This window comes from Zootermopsis nevadensis, unplaced genomic scaffold, assembly GCF_977971745.1.
Source record: "Zootermopsis nevadensis isolate Lab colony 2312 unplaced genomic scaffold, Znev_1.0 Znev_ptg000002l, whole genome shotgun sequence".
Taxonomy (NCBI): domain Eukaryota; kingdom Metazoa; phylum Arthropoda; class Insecta; order Blattodea; family Termopsidae; genus Zootermopsis; species Zootermopsis nevadensis.
Window position 1 is genome coordinate 6,472,538 of NW_028259134.1, and position 22,541 is coordinate 6,495,078.

General features: G+C 35.6%; 1 protein-coding gene across 7 annotated transcripts in view; it reads right to left on the reverse strand.

Annotated features, from left to right (window-relative positions):
• The window catches only part of LOC110830504 (dual specificity calcium/calmodulin-dependent 3',5'-cyclic nucleotide phosphodiesterase 1), a 686,314-nt gene that overhangs the window by 32,854 nt on the left and 630,919 nt on the right, over nucleotides 1-22,541 (reverse strand). For all 7 annotated transcript variants that reach the window (XM_087348470.1, XM_087348484.1, XM_087348486.1 and 4 more), the window contains 4 exons: nucleotides 14,653-14,902; nucleotides 8,238-8,354; nucleotides 7,856-7,996; nucleotides 2,076-2,245 (listed from right to left, as the gene is read on the reverse strand). In XM_087348470.1, coding sequence (XP_087204596.1) covers nucleotides 2,076-2,245; nucleotides 7,856-7,996; nucleotides 8,238-8,354; nucleotides 14,653-14,902 — 678 coding nt within the window. The remainder of the gene's footprint in view (nucleotides 1-2,075; nucleotides 2,246-7,855; nucleotides 7,997-8,237; nucleotides 8,355-14,652; nucleotides 14,903-22,541) is intronic.

A 22,541-nucleotide genomic window follows, 5' to 3' on the forward strand; every position in this document is an offset into this window, starting at 1 on the left:
AGAATTCCAAAATGAGTTCTGTGTCTTTTAACGAAATACATTCACTTTACACAAACTCAGTATTTCAGATCATCTTTCAAAACTTGTAAGAGATTTTGTATTCCATTCATCCATTCTGGTTTTACTTATATGTAGAATATGAATAAATTCATCAAAAAGTCCAAATTCATCTAAAATCTTTGTTATATTTTTGTCAACATCAGCAATATACTTTGTAAAATGTAGGATTCTCTCCCAAGTAGGAGGATTCTTAAGTAGTGTCCAGTGGAACATATCCAATGGGAGAATATTGTTATTTCATTGTTCTAAATAAAACAGAAGTGTTGTAAAATGAGTTGGATGCTTCAGTGAATTGTTCATTATTGTAAACATCTTTAACATCTCATACAATAGTGATATATGTTTTGTTGTAAGGAAATTTTCATCTCTCCTGTTTTTCATTTTGTTTCACAAAATAAATACTTTTAAGTCTACTTCACTGCCTGAAATACTGTCACTTGGTATTTCCTTCATAGAAATGGAGCAAACTTTCATCTGACATTCCAAGTAATAATTCCAAACTAGGGATACTGGTTCATTAAATATTTTTCTCAGCATCTTCATGCATTTTTTTTTTTTGGGGGGGGGGGGGGGGAAGAAAATATGACATCAATTTGGTAAATTTTGAAATAACTCTTATTATTGCAAGTTGAAGTGACAGCCACCTGGTTTTTATACTTCCAAGATTCTGTATATATTCAACATCAATGAAGTCAAAATTCCTTCAAATCCTCCACACACACAAGTTTAGATTATATTTAGGTCTGTAAGACTTGAGGTTTTCACAGTGGTTAGTATGAAGATTTCTGTCTTCTGGGTTGTTGCGCTGTGTAGTCTGGTCGATGTTAACCAACGTTTCAGGTCATACTGCCTCTGTCTGAAACGTTGGTTAACATTGGCCAGACTACACAGCGCAACAACCCAGAGACAGAAATCTTCATATTTAGGACTATTTATGCAACTTTTATGTTGACAATTTAATTTTAATACTTCTGCTCAGATTAGCTCAGTGTTTAAACTTGTTACTCAACTCTGATACATTTAAATTGAATAATTTATTTACGTCTAATTTCAGGCATTCTCTCACAGCTGACACACAAAACGCTCTGTTAATGCTGACAACAATACATGCAATGGTTTATTAAAGTAGGAAGGTGATCTTCATTCTAAGCATTTATGCTCCAACTGCAGCTTGTATGCCATAATGAAAAATCTGTATCAGTAATAAAGAAAACAGCACTGTTGAAAAATGGGGCTTTTTGGTGCCGCACTTTATCCTTGTTGGGACAATGGGACACCTCTCTCAAAAACAGGACAGTTCCATTAAAAATAAGATAATTGGTCACTCTGCTATAGACAAAAATTTTAGGTGCTGACACCAATTAAGATCAGACACATCTATGGTAATACAAACTCTATGATGCACCACTACTGAGAAAAATACTCACATTTTAAACGATACAACAAGAAGAAAATTACATATAGGGTAACTTGATACATTTTACTCTTCATCTTATATTGTTTGGCTGATTACATTATAAAGGATGAAATGATATAGATATGTAATGTGCATAGAAAAGAACTAAGATGAGAGTTTTTAAAAGCTGAAGGTAAAAGAAAAATCTGAAAACCTAAGAATGACAACAAAATAATATTAATGTATATTTTGGAGAGCTTGGGTTTGGACTAAACTGTTCTGGCTTAAAATGGGGTTCAATTGTGATATTTTGTGGAACAAGTTAATGAAACTTTAGTACCAAAAACATCAGAAAACCTTTTACCAAGTGTTTAAGAACATCCTGTACCATGGAGTTTATCAGATTATATTACAATCAATACTTGCAATTAAAGCATAATAAAGCAAAGGAAGTTACACACAATGTAATAATAATGAAACAATCTAACCTTTTTACCATCAAAAGTGAAGTAGAATTATTTGATCTTAATACTTACAAATTAAACTGTATGAACATTTTGCATATGTGAAAACATCATAAGATCAATAATGAAAGTAAGTTATCAACAGATAACTTTACCTGAATGAGGCACTGATGTGATGATTCTCCAGGACAGCTCGGTCATTGTACAGGAGGGCTGTTTCCGTGCCTGACATGACATGGAAGTTATTAGTTGTGCCAGTATGCTCATAATCATGGATAATGGCTGCTACTAAGGTGGCAAAGATCTCCAGGTCTGTCAGCCAGTTCTTGCAGTAAAACAGACACATTTACACATATCAGCAAGACAGAATAATATTTGAAAACTAATAAGTAAGCTTAAATAAATTAATGGCACAAATATCGTTCAGGTTCCAAATTAATGTTTGAGAGTGGATAGAATGACTGATATCATAAGGATTATTTAACAGTATTAGTATGTTCAAAATGTTCTATTCCTTTTGTGATATATATTTCTATTTAAATCTGTTACCATATGGACCATCTTAACCTAAACACATGGTTTAAAGCTAACAAATTTTCTCTAAATTTTTACAAGACAAATTACATACAATTTGCTGCTAAGAACAAGACATGTCCCAGTTTAAATATAGGCTTTGACAAAAAATTAATTGAAGAAGTAGAAGCAAACATATTCCTTAGCTTACAAACTGACAGTAACTTAGACTGGATGAAACATATTGAATATATTACTCCAAACTAAATTCTGCATGTATGATCTGGAGCTTTCATGGCAACTGATTATAATGAATTCTTCTTATGCTACCAGCCATGTCAGGTGGCTTAATGGAGAAAACACCAATGTTTCAAGAAATCTTTGTCCTGGTTCTCAGGGTACTGAAGTTGTCAACTTGACAACAGCTTCTCGAAACCTTGGTGTTTTCTCCATTAAGCCACCTGACATGGCTGGTAGCATAAGAAGAATTCATTACACTCTGCATGCTTCGCCATGAGGACAGTTATACCACTCATGACAATAGATACTTTAAAATTTGTTTACTTTCTCTCTGTACTGTCATATGGATTCATTTTCTGGGGAAATTCAACAGACAGTAATAAAATATTTGACATCCAAAAGAAAATAAATAGAATAATTGCAGGTGTCAAAAGCAGAGTCTCTTGTAAAAAATTATTTCAGAAATTTACTATATGTCTACTTGCAAGTGAATATACACTCTCCTTACTATTATTTGTGGTGAAAAACGTGTACAGATTTTAAATGAACATAAATATACACTATTTAAACACAAGACACAAATGTGACCTTCATATGCCAAACACTAACCTCACTAAATATCAAAAAAGGAGTATACTATACAGCTATCATGTAAATCAATAATCTTTCACCCACAATTAAAAGTTTAAATCAGGATATAAAATCATTCAAACTTTCATTTAAAGATGACCTTTTCTTAAGCTTTATGTATGAAATGTATATATGCAAAACAAGGTTTTATACTTGTATTGAAGATTCTTAAGTATATCTATATGTAAAATAAGTTCTGTGCTTGTATTATGACGTTATCCTTTGGTTTAGCCCAAAAAAGTATCTATAGAATATAAATAAACTCTAGCTCTAACTCTCTGACTCCATACTCTGTTCTGTTAAGAAATCCCCCCCCCCCCCCCCCCCCCAAAAGCAATATTTTATGCTATTAACTGATATATTTTTGATTTTCAATTTGGCATTACACAAATTAAAATAACCATTTGAAGGAATCAATAACAAAGCCAGGAGATGTAAACAAAAGCAACTATCTTGTCATTTTCACCAGAATTTGACCTTTAACTTTTACTTAGGAAATCATAATAACTACGGCAACCAAAGTAGCCTACAGATATCTTATCCAGTTACTTTGGTCTGCAGAAACTCATGTAGACCATCATGTAGAGTTGTTTTGTGAATGAAACCAAAAGTGGTGAGATTGACAAATATTAGTAAAACTCCCCGATGTCACATTTCTCCTTATAAAAATTTGTGATTAGTCGTTGTCGTCAATAAATTACGTCATCAACAATGTCAACTATATAAACAAAATCGGCATTGTTGTGTTCCACAACAATGCCGAGTAAACAAATAACGCTTCACAACAAAGAAATCAAAAACTATCAAGCCAGTCGCATTATCACTGCTCCAGAAGCAGCACATCGCCTCCGAACAGCGACATAAAACTATTTAAGAAATGAAGGAAAGTGAAAGAAGACGTTGCCAACACCAAAAAGGTAATCTGATACTAATAATAATATTCAACCAAAAAGAAACTAAACTAACCCCCCGAAGGGGGTTACTTTAGTGCCTTACTCAAGATTTTAAAACACAGTTGAACAACCCTCCCCAAAACGTGGGTTGTTCAAGTGTTTAACCCCCATTCGGGGGACTTAGTTTAGAGTCTTACTCAAGATTTTAAAACGTCTGACTGACCTAGAAAAGTTGTCCTCTGTACTACGACGTAAAAACTACAACATCAGACATATTTAAGAAATAAATAGAAGCGAAGGAAGTCTTACATTGATAAACTTGGAAAAAACGTATTCAATAAGAACAGAAGGGAAAAAAAGCAGACGAAGATTTGTAAGGGTGGGGTTGGACGTAGAAAGTTGAGTGACCAAGATCAATTGGCCTCTGAACAGCGACGTAAAGAACTACAACATCTGACATATTTAAGAAATAAAGAAAAGCGATAGAAGAATTACATCGATAAACGTAGAAAAACGTATTCAAAAAGAACAGAAGGGAAAAAAAGCAGACGAAGATTTGTAAGGGTGGGGTTGGACGTAGAAAGTTGAGTGACCAAGAACAATTGGCCTCTGAACAGCGACGTAAAGAACTACAACATCTGACATATTTAAGAAATAAAGAAAAGCGATAGAAGAATTACATCGATAAACGTAGAAAAACGTATTCAAAAAGAACAGAAGGGAAAAAAAGCAGACGAAGATTTGTAAGGGTGGGGTTGGACGTAGAAAGTTGAGTGACCAAGAACAATTGGCCTCTGAACAGCGACGTAAAGAACTACAACATCTGACATATTTAAGAAATAAAGAAAAGCGATAGAAGAATTACATCGATAAACGTAGAAAAACGTATTCAATAAGAACAGAAGGGAAAAAAAGCAGACGAAGATTTGTAAGGGTGGGGTTGGACGTAGAAAGTTGAGTGACCAAGAACAATTGGCCTCTGAACAGCGACGTAAAGAACTACAACATCTGACATATTTAAGAAATAAAGAAAAGCGAAAGAAGAATTACATCGATAAACGAGACCATATTAACGACATTTGTAGAAAAACAGACGAAGATTTGCAAGGGTGGGATTGGACGTAGAAAGTTGACTGACCAAGAACAGTGGGTCTCTGAAAAGCGACGTAAAGAACTAATCCATCAAACCTATTTAATAAATAAAGAAAAACGAAGGGAGAGTTACATTGATAAACATAGAAAAACGTATACAACAAGAACAGAAGAGAAAAAAAGAAAAAGAAAAAAACAGACGAAGATTAGCAAAGGTGTTGCTGGACGTAGAAAGTTGACTGATCAAGAACAGATGGCCTCTGAACAGCGACGTAAAGAACTAAAACATCAGAACTATTCAACAAAAAACAGAAGAGAAAAAAGAAGAAGACTTGCAAGGGTGGGGTTGGACGTAGAAAGTTGACTAACCAAGAACTGTTGGCCTCTGATCAGCGACGTAAAGAACTAATCCATCAAACCTATTTAATAAATAAAGAAAAACGAAGGGAGAGTTACATTGATAAACATAGAAAAACGTATACAACAAGAACAGAAGAGAAAAAAAGAAAAAGAAAAAAACAGACGAAGATTAGCAAAGGTGTTGCTGGACGTAGAAAGTTGACTGATCAAGAACAGATGGCCTCTGAACAGCGATTTAATAAAATAAAACATCAGAACTATTCAACAAAAAACAGAAGAGAAAAAAGAAGAAGACTTGCAAGGGTGGGGTTGGACGTAGAAAGTTGACTAACCAAGAACAGATGGCCACTGAACAGCGACGTAAAGAACTAAAACATCAGAACTATTCAACAAAAAACAGAATAGAAAAAAAGAAGACTTGCAAGGGTGGGTTTGGACGTAGAAAGTTGACTAACCAAGAACTGTTGGCCTCTGATCAGCGACGTAAAGAAGTAAAATATCAGATTACAAGAAGCGCTCCGAAAGGATTAGCCATCGTTGTCAAAAAATGACGTCATCAACAATATCACCTTACATTTGTTTATACACGGGGGTTAGTTTAGTGTCTTACTCAAGATTTTAAAACGCAACCAAACCCCTTCGGTGTTTTGGTCAAGTGTTTAAACCCCCCATTCGGGGGGGTTAGTTTAGTTTCTTACTCAGGGGTTAAAACACTTGGATGAGACACTAAACTAACTCCCATTTGGGACTAACCAAGGTTGGTTGCGTTTTACAAACTTAACCACCCCCCCTAGGAGCTCCGAAAGGAGCGCCCTCCCCTCCCCCATCATGCCACATGTCCCAGCCACCTCATCCTCCTTGAAAATCTACGTCGCATTTTCACGTGCACCAAGCGATAATTGTGTATTTGTCTATCTAAAAAAGGGACGAAAAAATAATCTCATTAAAAACGTTGTCTACAGAGAAATATTGAACGAACAGAGTATGAGTTGCAGGAGAACAAAAGACATTAAACAAAAAGAAGGAAAGCGAAAAATTGAAATTAATCTTGACGAAATTAAAAGTGAAGCAGTTGAACATGCAGTTAAACGTGTAAAAGTTGAAGGGAATATAAGAACAATAAGTGTTACAGAGGATGAACAGCCTATACGGAGAGTGAAGCAGAATGAAACGACGATTACACGTGAAATTGTACCAACTATCGAACATTTCAAACTAAACCCCCCATTCGGGGGGGTTAGTTTAGTTTCTTACTCAGGGGTTAAAACACTTGGATAAGACACTAAACTAACTCCCCTTTGGGACTAACCAAGGTTGGTTGCGTTTTACAAACTTGACAACCCCCCCTAGGAGCTCCGAAAGGAGCGCCCTGCTCTAGTATAGTAAATTGAATACTGGTATATGCATGCAGACAGATCGGCAGATGGCTAAACAGAGAAATTAAATTGGCACTCCACATGAATGTGAACACGCCGAATAATGATCAGAAGTGGAACAGAAATCCTTGGGGTTGCTGTACCTTGACAAAGATGCTGAAAGAATTTATTTATTATTTTTGCAACCAAGGTGTTATGCAAACCATCTCTCTGGTAGTACACAACAGGGCATCATTTTTTCCTAAAAGACATGTATGTGTATATTTTTAAATAAATATCTTTCCACGAGTATTAGGAAATAAAGAAGGCTGAACTATGGCCAAAGTTTTAAATTAAATTTAAAGTCCCATGCTTTACTTAAAAAAGAGTTTGCATCTCCCAATTGCTTCATTTTATTTCTAGAAGATATCACTGCCGTTCAGTAAAATTCCTTTTCAAATTGTCATGTTTGAATTCTGCATATAATATTAAATTTTCTTAGTATGTACTATTATTGTATCTTGTCTTTTTAAGTCTAACATACATTAAATATCACTATATATTTTGAGACCCAAGCAGCCGCAAGTAATCAAAGACTATGTATCTGTTGAAAATTGAAAAATATTTTGATTCCTCAAAGATTGTACCATGTTCTGTTATGATATTGAGTAAAATAAATATCTGTTTCAGAAAATGTTTAAGGCATTAAGAGCTATCTCTGGCACTGATACAGCATGTTGATAGTGAACACGTTAAGAGAAAAACTGCAGGGTTTAACAGGTTAGAAACTTTAATAATGAACCAAAGATGACATTATATTTTCTGAAGTTTAGGCAATTTCTGTATATTCACCATGAGGCCAGTCTGGCACAGCATGTAATGGACGGTTTGGGCGACATCTGCTGCATGCAAGTTGTTGTGGTATGGATTTTTGTGCCGGCAATAACCTTCCTCCACCCTTGAAAGGAATGTCTCTAGCGTCACTGGGGGAACCTGTCAAGGAACAATACAAAAGTTTGCAAACATTGTATTAATTATTAAGGGGCCAAATGCACACACACAGAAGACTCACTTCTGCTTTAGTTAGGTGTAACGAGTCTCATGGGACATATGTAATATACCTCAGTTACTGATGATGACATATAGAATTCAAATTTAGTCAGTTGAGTAACAAACTATTGTAATAATTGTATGACAAACATGGAAAAGTATCATTTCTTAAAGGGATAGTTACCTTGAACTTATGAATCATTCCATATCTGTTGAGGAGGTCATACCCAAGGTACTTGACTGGTTGACTAGAAGCTGCATCGTTCAAAGCAAACACATCAAAAGACCATTCATCCAATGTCTGAAAAGTACAATAATAATTTCCGTGTATTAAATAATGAATTTCATACCTTGGTGCATAACGTGTTTCAGAATGAATGTTGCTAGAGCAGACACTCCAAAAGTGTACCACAGAGTCAGCTGGTGAAGAGAAGGATTGTTTTATTATTTGTTAGATCTGTATGTTTTCAAAGGAGTCTCCAAATTCATTTGTGATAACTGTGCCACTTTTAATATAGGAATGAGTTATGTATTCAAAACAATAACACCTCCAAGATTGTGTGATATGCCACAGAGAACTTTTCTCTTTTAACTAACCTCAGGTAATAAAGAAAGGGTAAATATAACAGTGTCAATCAGTAGTAATGACATTAATCCACTCTGAAGATGGCTGTCTTCTGGATTGTCGCACCATGTAGTCTGGTAGAAGTTTGCTGCCTCCATCACATCGCTTTGATGATGGAGGCAGCAAGGACCTCTGAAACATCAGTAAACTTCTATCAGACTACATAGTGCAACAACCCAGAAGACAGCCATCTTTAGACTAACCACCATGAAAACCTCAAATCCTAATTAACCTACTCTGGCTAAGATACAGGAAGCATGAAGTTCTTTTCACAAATGTGTCACATTATCTGCATCAGATACTTACACACAGACATGTTTAAAACTTCGAAGATTTGTTGGTAATAGTGTTAGAAGAAGACAATTATGCCTAAAACTCAATGGGGAATTATGAAAATTTTCATCTATCTGCAATGAAGTGTTACTCACCTATATACATGCACACACACACATGCATGCATACATATTTGTTTGCATACACATACATAATATGTCCCGCGCTGTAGCCGCGCGGTCTGAGGCATCATGCTTCGGACTGGCGATATGGAATGCGCGCTGGTTCGAGTCTCGGGGGAGAAGACATTTTCTCATGAGCTTTCGACCAGTGTATGGGACAGGTGCCAACACAGCATCGTGAGGAAATTGGGGAGCTACAATGGGTAGCGTAATCCAGTCAGGAAAACTAGCAATGGCTGGGGGTTCATCGTGCTGACCACACGTCACCCTATATGTGATTGGATGATTGTCCACCTCTGCTTAGGCATGTGAACGTGAGGCCAGCAGTCAGGCTAGTTGGCTTTGGCTCTCTGGAGCTGTTACGCCACGGATACACATACATAATGTGCTGAGTATGCACTAAAATCTACAATGGATGCCATCAACTTGTCTCCATCTGTTTCAAGATCACACCCTGCCAAACATGCATCTTTCACATCTACTGCCCCCACTCCTTGTCTATATTCATGGAATAGTATATAATCTCAATATAGATTCTTATCTGACTGTTCATTTAGTCAACCAAAATTCTTATCTAAAAAAAGAAGTCACTAACGATGCAAAAGTAAAGCCAGTTGGCAGAATACAAACTGTATACCTAGTGTCATGGACTGTTTTAAAATTATTGTTGGGACGATATTATAACAAGACTTTTTATGTTTTGGAAGTATTCATTATTGCATAGTGCAAAATGTATTGAGGAAGCAGCAAAATGTTATCTTGTCAGGCCATACTGAACTATTGAGATGCTTACCTTCATATCTATTTATGCTAAGTGCAAATTGCTATAAAAACCATCTAAATCAGGCTTGATCCAAGTTTGACTGTAGAGTTCATTTTTGAAATGGAAAGAATTTTAACAATTTTATAAAAATGAACCAAGTTTTACTTAAGGGCATTAGTGTGTATATGTAGAAGCTTGAGCATCTTTTTCCCACAAATACCAGAATTCAGTCACAATATAGCATAAATATCTCCCCACACTTTAATTAATGAAAGGGATGACAATAAAGTTTGTTGGTTAAAACACCATTTTATTTTTCTGTTTTAATAAGATATTTTAATAAAACATGATACTATTAATTATATCTGCTATGAATGCCCTGTTGCTATTTAGTGGACAGGAAAGACAGATAACAGACATGACCTCGAGTATGTAATACGTTCTTGGCCTACCATGCATACAGACAGCCTAATGCACATTTTTAAGGGCATGTAACACTTTCTTTGCATAATTTCATATATCCAAATGTCACAAAATTTATTGTCAACATTTCAAGGTCAATCAATAAGTTCTGACCCTGCTATCCTCAAAATGTATCATTTTATACATCTTATATATCTATAGATAGACCAGGAAGACTGTAAATAACAATCAAATAATTTAATGAATTATTGTTTTTATGGGTATGAAGCTTGTCCTCTAACCCTGAGGGAAGAACACAGTATGAGGATGTTTGAGAATAGGATATTGAAAACAATATTTTTACCTGGTAGGAAGTAAGAAAGGTGGTGAGAATACATAAAGTGGAGCTTTGCAATTTGTTCTATTCACCAGATATTGTAAGGCCCTTACATTAAGGGTAAATAAATCAAAGCAGATAAGATGGCTGGCAAATGTTGCATGTATGGGTGAGGTCATAATTCACAAAAAAAAAAATCATAAACGTTTTGAGTCCTGCTGAGAATTGTTTTTGTAGCTTGGAAAATAAGTATGACAGAATAATATGTAAAGCCCAAAACTGTTTTGGCGAGGAGATTATAGGAACAAACGTCACAATCCCAAAAAATGTACTCTGTTCAAGACCCCATGAGAATTGCTTGTGTAATTTGGAAACTAAACACAAAAAAGTCGCCAAGACCAAAATTGTTTTCTTTGCCGATGATACTGAACGCACAAAGGTCACAAACCTGATAAACTATCCTGTGTTCAAGTCCTGCAATGAATGATTTTTGTACCTCGGAAACTAAGAATGCTAGAAGAATAGCACAAAGATCACAATTGTTTATTTCAGAAAGGAGACTGCAGAAACAATGGCCACAAACCCGAAAAACTGTCGTAGGTTCTTGATTCGGTGAGAATAATTTATGTGGCTCTGAAATTAAGCACGATAGAAGAATGAAGCCAGAACCAAAAGTGGGAAATTTCAGGTTCCCAAGGAAGATCACTGTCTTCTGGGATGTTGCGCCGTGTAGTCTAGTAGAAGTTTACCACCATTATTACTCTGATTATGGAGACATCAAGCACATATGCAACGTCTATGAACGTCTACCAGACTACACGACAGAAGACAATTAACTTCAAGACCAAAATTGTTTGCTTCGCCAAGGAGATAACCGGAATAAAGGCCACATCACCGAAAAAACTGTACTGGGTTCCGCCAATATAATAGCATCTCAAATACCAAAACTGTTCTCTTCGGGGAGGAAATTTCTCCCCCGAATTATGTAATGAGACAAGACTTCAGCTTAAACATTTAAGGACGAGCCATAATTTTAAGAGGATGTGCAAAAGGAGAACCTGTATGTATTCCTAGGATAATACTAATTTCGTCCACTTACCCGTTTGAGTTAAAACATTTACATTTTCCAACTACATTTCCCTATGACGAAGTTAAAGTTCAGTCTTAATAGGAAGTTGGTATTGATTTAAGAAGTGTTTCTTTCATGTACGCCTTCTTCGAGAGCTTGTTCTGTAAAATGTTTACATACACAACTGACGCCCACAGGCAAAACAACAAAGAAGTACTGTATTGAATTTTGATCACAGAAACGTAAAATATGGCTCTCCCTAGAAGACCTGGAAACGATGTTGCACTGTAACTTCCTGCATTCTCAAAAACACTTAATGTTAGCATTTTCTTATGTTAAGCCAAGATCATTACATGAATAAAAAATAAATTATTATTCAAATATTACTTTTCTCTTTCTAGATTCTACTAATTATTCTGATAAACTACGATGTTAATATGAAATTACTTTCCCCCAGTTTCCCTTGCATAACACATTTCAGAATTAAATAGTTACGTGGTGCAAGTAACCTGAAGAAGACGAATGGGCCCAACTTCTATTTTTATTCACACCGAATGAATATACAAAATCTTGATGAAGTCTTTAAAACTAATTACTGTAGATTATACTGTAATGACAAATGTTATTATGTTCAGGAATAACAATTTTCCCTATGATACTCAACATTAGCATTAGCAATTATATTGCTCTAATTGATGATAGTAAAGAGGTTGGTCTACAAATAAATACAGAGAAAACTTATATTGATGACTCGTAACCAGAATGCAGGGCAAAATCGTAGCATAAAGAGAGCTTATGGATCCCTTGAAAGTGTGGAAAAGTTCAAATATTTGTGAAAGAGCAGATTACATTCGGACAATGCTTGCTACCATTCAGATCAGAACCTTTTGTGTTCTCGTCTGTTGCCTAAAAACGCAAAGATTAAAATAGTATAATTTTGCCAGTAGTTTTGTATGGGTATAAAACTTGGTCTCTGACACTTAGGGAGGATCGTAATCTGAGGGTGTTTTAGAATAGGGTACTGAGTAGAATATTCTAACCTAAGAGGGAAGAATTACAAGGAGGCTGGAGAAAGTTGCTTAATGAGAAGCTTCATAAGTTGTACTCATTAGGGACATAATTTCAAGAAGGATGAGATGGGCGGAGCATGCAGCCTGCATTGGTGAGAAGAGGAATTCGTACTTGTTTTGGTGGGCAAAGCAGAAGGAAAGAGACCACTAGAAAGAACTGGAAGTAGGTGGAAGAATAACATTAAAATGGATTTTAGAGAAAGAGGATGGGGTGGTAGGGACTGGATTCATCTGGCTCAGAATAGAGATCAGATGAGGGCTCTTGTGAACACAGTAATTAACTTTCGACTTCCTTAAAATGTTAGAATTTCTTGAGTGGCTGGGCGACTGTTCGCTTCTCAGGAAGGACTCGGATCCATGGAGCAAGTAAGTAGGTAAGATTGCTTTGGTATCATTTATCGCCAGTTACTTTGACAAATACAGGATTCACACCGGAGTAAGTAGCAAGAAGATATAGACGTTAGGTGGTATCACGTCGCCTATATAATAACAAACAACCAAATTTATAGTTTATGAGAATGTCGGTGAAAGAATCGACCACTTCACACCCGCATTTCGCTACTCTTCAATAGTCTTATTATTGTCTACTATTATGCGTTGCACACAAAACCTTTTCCAAAGCGATAAGCAACGTATATCACTCGGCGATATGGCAGAAACCTTGTTTTCAGGTCGCATCGACCGTGACTAAGCGATAATTTTAAGACCGATTTCGCTTTCGTTCACAATGAAGGCTTTGCACTGGCAGTACAAGCCTGAATAAGGTAGTTTTAAACGTTAGTTCATATTTTCCTCAAGAGATAGCTCCTAAAGGCGAACAAAATTTTTTTTTGAACAAATGCCATACGTTGAGCCCACATGTTTAACTCGTGGCGTGTTAACGTTTTTGCTCGTGGTTTTCGGTTTAATATTACTAAGATAAGTGATTAGCTTCGTAATTTTGTTTTTATTATAAAGTTTATGTAGTACTTATTATATTTTTTCGTTCCTTTTTAGTGTGTTATATATAAGTTCATTTATTGTAAAATTTTCACCAAAGCAATGAATGGCTGGTCCAAGTTCAAAGTTGGGTGTACTTTGTTTTACAAAAAGTGTTGTAGTTCAGGATCAGATAAAAGTAAATACACCAAACTTATATCAAATTGTGCAGAAATAAATTTTCTTTCTTATAGGATGAGTTATGAAGAAGCAAAAGTAAAATGTTTTTTCCTCCTGAAAATGAAATTGTTTATTTTATTTGTTTTTTATTTTTCAAAATGTTTAGTAAGTTAAGTATAACATTAGAATTTGAGAGATTTTTTTTCAAATCTGTACCTTTTAATGTATAAGTGTGATTTTTCATGTGTATGTGTACAAAATTATTTTTTGGTTAATTTTTACATTTTAAGCTGTAAATACGTGAAAATTGGCCTGGGTGTTTTAGACCAGAACAGTGGAAATAGGCTTTGGATCGAATATGGTTAATTCATGATACTTGTTTCAGTAATATGTATCGCCTATTGCCTATTGCTAGTTGCTTCGGTGTGAAAGATGCCTTCCAGCTTTGGTTTCGTGTTAATACAGAAGCTGCCTCTTCCGAAAGCCTTATGTCCAAGTGAGAGACATTCGTAAATAAAGATATTAAATAATTCTGGGCTGAAATAAAGCTGGAAGTAGACTAAGGTTTTTTTTAAAGAGTTATGCCTCCTCTCCACACCGAAAGGAAGTTTGTGGCAAAAAGTAATTCACCACAAACGATGGGGTACGCATAATTGCAACTTGAGGAAAAGAGGTCTCGGAAGACAAGATGAACTTCCTTCCTAGGATGGAGACATTTTCTATCTCGATGCCAGTAGTGCACAATAAGCAAAACGAGTCTCTTGAAAGGTCAGTGCTTACTTTGAGGACTCTGACGACGTCTGACGGAAACTGCATGAGAGCCGTGTTGGACACCCTCCGGTAGATTCGATCCACGAAGATGCCTGCTCTGATCGCATGTGCAACAGACCGGAACTTGGGTTTCTCGTCCGACTTCCGCCGAGTAGTGGCCAGTTGTCGGGTAAAGGTGGAGGCAAGCCATTCTCGAACCTCGGGTGGAACAGCGTCAGGTTGTACCTCGGACAACTCGTCATCGTCGTCTGCTAGGCGTCTGCACAGGCAAGCGCAGCAGTTAAAAGTGTCCCCACAACACGTCCTGCTCATGTCCTTCCGCAGCTTGTAACTGAGATAAAAGAGTACTGATGACAGACGTAAAGACAGAGACCTCGAGAAGAGTAAAATGTAAAATGTTTTGCTAAGAAAATTCAGATTAATTTTCAGGAATAAGTTCAAAGAGAAACAATCCACATACTTTCAAGTATGTAGCGTGTTACATTAATTTTACGGAATATGAAATTTAACTGAATAATTTTTAAAAGTGTTCATATAAAAATAAAGTGGTCGTCGATTAAACTACAAATAATCCTTACAACAGCGCACACTATTAGTTTGAAGTTTCAGCAACGAAAAGACTTCGTAAGAACTTCCATTTTACGGTATTTACCACAAAATTTGTAAACAGAAGGTATGTTTAAACTGAAATCCGGCTCGATTCCTTTTCTCCTTTTAGAAACAGGATTATGCATTCACAGTCCGAATGTAAAAAACATGTTTTAATAATTTGGAGTCTGCCCAAGAAATTCTTAAGTTTGGATTGTTTGTACTTTATGAATTCGAAGAAAAAAACTTAAATTTGTCTTTTAGGCGCTTCCACAGATAGAATATAGTAAAATCAAATAATATTTGTTGGTCTATTCCACACACCAAGCACGTCTGTAAACTCGTAGGTGTGGAAGTACATGAGCAAGCTGTATTCACTTGTTTTCATTATTATTTGTGTACAGACTACACAACAGCATCACATAATATCTACTATCTAGCATGCTTTTTTTGCGCGTTTGTAACTCATCTATTATTATGTCTAAAAAGTTTAAATATTCAAACAAATCTGAAGTGACAGACCTACTTTATTAGGGGTATTGGGAAACACTACAATGTTGTAACTACTTCAATGATACACTTTGTAGCGACAGCTATGTATAACTACAGTAAAACTGGAACAAAATATGAGATTTTAGGTTTCCACGGCAGTGAACATTCAGACTGTGATCTTCTGGTTTGTGCCACCGTAAAGTCTTGGCGGTGGTTGTTAACATTTCGAAGGAAAATATTAACACCCAACTCCGAACATGACGGCAAGAGGTTCCCCGAAACTGTAATCATCTACAGGTCTATACGGTGTTATAACTGAGAAGACTGCAGTCTGTTGGCTCGTGTTTACATGTAAACTACACTTAATTCTACCGACTTGGAAAATGTAACGACTAATCGATAGATCTACAACAGAAAAAAACTCGTTTTAAAAAAGTTGTCTTGGAACAGTAGGTTATAAAGAGAAAATATCAAATGGAAAAACTAAAAATGATTTCCCTCTTGACAGCAACATTTCAGTAGGTATTACATTTATCATTATAATATGTTCGGACTTCAGCAGTGACTGGACTAAGTAGAAACAATGTGACGGGTTTAAAGATGCATTATTTTTACTATTTATTACTCAAGAAATAAAGTCATAATTACACAACTGACGTGTCTGTTGTGCTTGTGTTTCGGAAGACTTCTCATATTTGTTATCACACTCCAAATAGACGTACTTATTGTTTCTGTATATCCATTTATTCCCCATATTCATTGACCCTTACTGACATGCATATCAAAAAATGAAAACGTTATATAATTCAAGCACAAATCGGCCAACGTAATTACTATTACATAAGAAAAGATTTAGCCAATTCAGCAAATGTTTCGGACACAGAACACACTTGGGGTTCACTGCCTCCTCTGTCTTCAAAATATAGTCATAAAACCAAAAGTAATTGGAAGATCTGAGGTTTCCACAACAATGTGAATATATACAATCTTATGAGTTGCTATGCCGTGTAATATTTTGACTGAGTGTAAATGTTTCAGACAAACTTATCGTCAAACCATAAGATCATCTATACAGGACTACGTAAGATTATAAAACCATTACAAATACAAGAAAAACATTGTACATGGTCTTACAATTTTTTCCGCTCTTATCTGTGATACGTTCCTAAAGATAGAAAACTAACTTAGTCGATATATTATTGTTTTATGATCTACCTATTCGTTCTAACTTTTAATTAAAGACTATCAATTGGATTGTCAACAAAATATAAGAACTAAAATGCACTCAGTCAACAGAAAACATTGAACAGAAACTGTGAATAACACATCTCTGTATTGTTTCTTGGGAATGAACTTATTTGGCAGATGTTAGAAGTTCTGGAAAAGATTTTCACAAACACTTAAAGGATGATCACACTGTATTTTCAACAGTTTGTGATTTGGCGATACAAAAGCCTCTGTTAGCGTAAATCTGAAACTTGAGATGTTTATTTTTAATTAAATATTTTGATACGCGAGACATGAATTATTCTTAAAATAAGATAATGACTTTATGCGAATGGTTGAAACATAATTTCCGCCGCTTAACCACATAAATTTTGAGCAATTTATTTTGAGCATCTAAACTGTGGTTCCTACAATTGAGAAAATTCATAACAAATCAACAGAGCCCAATTTTGGGAAAGTAGGTATCGGGGACAGATGCTCCGTTGTTTATCAGTGACCAAAAAATATACAGAACACATTCTGTAAATCTTGCTTTTTATACAAATATACTAACTGACTATTCGCATCGGCGAAACAAATAGTCGTGGTTTTTAAATATCTTCCAGTTCAGGTAATTCGTACTGATACTAAATGTGATTGGGCAATTTATTCGGGATGTTTTATTTTCACTGTAAGTTCCTGAAATTAACACGGGAATGCAAAGTTCAGAACCAAAGATACAAGTTTAAGTTGACACTATTGTCTGAACAAGTTAAAACCATAGCTAATAAGGAACTTTAATTTTACAGAACTGAAAACAAATTCGATTTCACACACCAATATCGTACGAAGTTTTAAGAATGAATATGTAATGTCACTGCTAAAGACCACCTCTTGCTAGAAACTATGTGCAAAGTCTTAAAATAGCAACATTGGCTTGGGTCAACTTACCTCCAGCAAGAAGAGACGAGAATGAAGGGAATTATAAAACCACGGAGAAATATTTTATTGCAGTGATGTACAATTCAAAATATAGCATAGACGGAAGATCATAACATGAGTGAGCTACGGCTCACTCATGTTAAGTTTAATTTATGTGCGTGTTCTAAGTGTCTCGAGACTAACATCTAACAGCGAAGCGAACGGAAAAATTACATGAAAAACATTTTAGTCTCTTTACAATGCAGTCAACTGTAAATTTAATGATGAAACAACGTGCTCTGGACATTCTTATTAATAATATATAAAAAACGTTCTTTCTGTTAGAAGCAACAAAAAAGTTTTATTTGAATACATCTAAAGGACGAAGCGCCCTATTACTTTTAAGCAAGAAAAGTATCTAGAATTAAACATAGTTTCCAAGTAATTTACAATTCTGGCACGTACAGTCCACGACTGTAATCAGTCGTGGACTGTACCTATGTGTGGTTCAAGTTGAATATTATTAACAAAAATAATGCAACACCAATATTTCTAACAAGAAGTTATTTTGTAACATCCCTAAGTGCCGAGTTAATTCCTTTCTGTTTTAATATTCGCATTAACAAATTTATCTTGTATACGTACGTGGAAACGTCGCGGCATTAGCCATACAAATTAGGCTATTATTATATTATTAGTACATTGTGAACGAACTTCTAGTTGATTGCATACCACGAGTTGTGTTTATTACAAAGAGGAAATGTTCTTTTATAACGTGTGCGTATTATCTTTCCCCGCAATTATTACGAAATGTTTTCATGAGTTACTGTGGTACGGAAAACACATTTACTTATTTATAAACTACCTCCCATTTGGGATGAAGGAACATTACAAATTAAATAACTTATTCCTTTAAAAATGACCAGTTTATATTAATACATCATGTGGTCAACAGAATTGAATTTACAGGGCGTCCAAAAAGATGTATACGCACATTAAGTTAATAAAATAGAACATTTTAATAAACTAAACAATTCCATACGTCAGCACCGGCACTTAGTGAATTAGCGAATCTAGTGCAGTGATACAGTTGGCAGCGGTGAGGAACTGACTGACAAACAGTGACCGAATTTTTTGCTATGCACTACGGACACTCTTTAAAGATTTCATATTTATTTCTGTAACGTAACAGAATGGAAGCGCCTACGTGGGTGTACGACCGATCAATTGAAAGATAACGTAGCCCTGAAGTCCTGAAAAATAATTCCATCAAACTTATGAAAGCTGAAAAATTACATTATTTTAGTACCCACTGTTAAAAAATTAACAGACAAAATACTGTTTTGCTGTTATACAGAAGTATATATACGTATATAGTACGCCACGAATGAGCGAACAATCGTTTCAATGTATTGTTTCCACTCTGTGAATGTGAATATGTGAGGTTAGTTTTTGGCAATGCTGCTTGCTTATATGGTGGGCATCATTATTCTTTAACATAAATTATTTTATAAATGTAATGTGTAAAATAAATTGCAGACACTGTCCCCAGAACACTCTCTGATTAGTAGGGCAGTGCTTATAAATTGTTGAGAAAAAACCCTATGTTATTGCCTAAATACGCATTATGAAATTGTCATTTGCTAACCTAGTAAACTTCAAACTTCCGCCTGTAATACTGTTCTCAACGTTTGAAGAACGAGTGCCACATTTACCTTTATCAACTCACAGTCCGCATTCGACAGTTTATTTAAATTTCATGGAAAATTACTATAGGCAACCGGTTCACGTACTACATTTTACGTAACAAATTTGTTGACTTCTCAGTCTTATTAATTATTCTTTTCGTTCTGCAAAAATTATGCGGTAAACACTTTTCATAATTAAGAATAATACAATATTACAATAATGTTTGTCGGACAGAAGACACTGGCAGTGACTTATCCTCACTAATGGAACTGAAGGAATACACCACTAATGTTGTTATGTAATATTTGATGTTTCCACGGCGGTCATAATAATGATGTTTTCTGGGCATTAGCGCCGTGTTAACTGGCAGGTAGATACCAGTGGTGCCAAACCCAGAAAGCATCATCATGAATGGTGTTACATTCGTTTCCCGTTGTTTTCAACGGACGATTCTCATAGTTATTATTTATTTGCCCCGTAGAAACAATACATCGACATGCGGATTGAGAGAAAACTTTGGAAATTTAAAACAATAGTTTTCAATTAATATGATAACGAGATCAATCGTTGAAAACAATTCCATCTGTCATACAGATATTAAAGTTTGTAAATTTAAAACTTATTTGCAACGATTTAGAGAAAATAATTTCTGTTATTCTTTGAGAAGCCGTCCAGCAGAAGACATTGTTCCATCATAGATTAAAAAACGGAAAAAATCCGTTCCTTAAGATGACAAAGAAATTTCTCACTTTATATCATCAACCAAAGGCATAAAGGTGCTACGGTCTGAATCATATACGTTGTTACGCAGAATTAACCTCTGTGAAATATTTTAACGCCTGTTAAAAACCATTTGTTATACTTAACCCCATCAGATTAAATGTAATTTCTGTCAAATTAATATATAATATTAAACACTAGTTTAATTTATTTAATCATGCATCACCACATTTTGTCTAGCCAGTTATTCCGAAGGAATTATTAACGCAAATAAAACTTGTTACATAATAAAGGCTACGGTAAAATTAGACGTATGCGAGACTTATGTGGAGCGTGAAGTAGGGGCAATGAATTTGATCAACGCGAAATAACTGTCAATGTACAGAGAGAGATTGCCTGATTGTAACTGTGTAAAGACTGCAAGTGCTTCCAATAGCGTGCCGGTTTTTATTGGTTCTACCTGACCAATCGTTAACTCCAATTACTGGCTTCGACGGAATCACTGTGGTTTCCCCACCATGTGATTATAAAGGATTTGCACAGCGACATCCGAGTGAAAATGCCAAGTATTGTATCAGGTTCGACTGCAAGCAGATTACGTGTAACGCCACAGCTATTCCACACAGGAAACAGAACTGAATAAGCCAAGTCATCTTAATTTAATAGCATAATATAATTTATCGACAAATTCGATTAACAAATGCAATGCAGCGGGAACAGAGCTCCCGCTTACGGCTTTTAAACACACTGAACTATGAACCTGAAACGTATTATTATATACATATAGTCAAATGGAAAATTGGTGGTTAGTTTGCCAGAAACGTGCCACATACAGAGCAAAATAGAAATGAATTTCACTGCGTTTGAACAGCAGCATGTCAAAACCATTGAACAGCCATAAGGTTTATATAAAGTACTAAACTTACAGCATACAACATGTTGAGTCTTAATATGAAAACAGGCTATATTTCTAAAATACAGTCTCACGGCTTAAGCAACTACATTTTACGGTTTATAATGGGACAGCTTTTAAAATTAATTTCATTCTGTCAAAATCAATAACTACGAGGCCTTATAACTGTAACTTCGGTAGAAGATATAGGCATACACATTTTTACTCATGCTATTAACATTCCTGCACTTTTTGTATGCATAAATACAAGTCCGTTTTGTAACTCATTGCATTTCTGGCCATCTGAATTCTCATGTAAACAGACACTTGATTCTCACCATCAGCGGAGCTTAGCTCTGATACTGTAACCACAATGGAGTAACGTGACTCACAGAGTCACTGGAGACGAGCACTTGTACTAGGTGATGTCTACAGACAGACTGGGGACCTTGATTAGCATCATCTGCGCAGCACAGTAGCTCTGATATGACTACAGCCACACTAGAGTTGGTCAGACGGCCTAGTTCATGGAATCGTCACCATATCACATCACCTTTACTTGTGTGACTTATGCAAAAAAATATTGTACACAACACTAAGCGACTTTTGTCAGGTCATTCTCAAAATCCTACAGTTCCCCGCGAAGCCCTCAATAAAATCGTGTTGTCCATCTGTACTAAAGATACATTTGAAAAGCTGAACGGATTTCTGTATTTGGTATAAACGTTATGAAAATAAAGGTAAATCCAAATACGACAGACGCATGCCTAAAGTTGTGAGGTCGGAGGATGGTCCTCCGCGATGACGTCTGTACGCATATGAGAAATTGAGAATGGCTGAATAGGAATCTAGTTACATTTGGTGTGTACGATATGTCACTCATAATATTTAATGCCCTTCCGCCGGCAATACCAAATTGACGGATGCTCGAACTTGTGAGGTAGGAGCTTGATCCTTCATAATAACGTCATCGACCGTAAACACATCACAGATGAAGCACCAATTAGACTTAAGAAAATAAAAGTTCTTTTTTCTTTTTCCGTGGTACATGAGCAATGTTCTTCAGCTTATTTTATCTGACAAAAGCAAAATCCGACTGACGTGCCATATACACTTCAGTGACATCCTGGATATTGGTGGACTTGAAACACTGAAAGGCCGTTCTTACAGTAACACCCACTAATGTAGCAAACGGTCACACTTCTAAAACTAAATGTGAGCTTTCATCGCATACTACAAGCAAGATTACATTTAAATTATACTTATGGTAGTGGATGAATATTCTCTGACAAACGATTTATCTTCGGCCTCTAAGTTGTTCAAATGGCCTGCCATTACAGTGGCTCCACCACAGCAACCACTTTTTATTTACAACTGAGTTGCTCAAGAC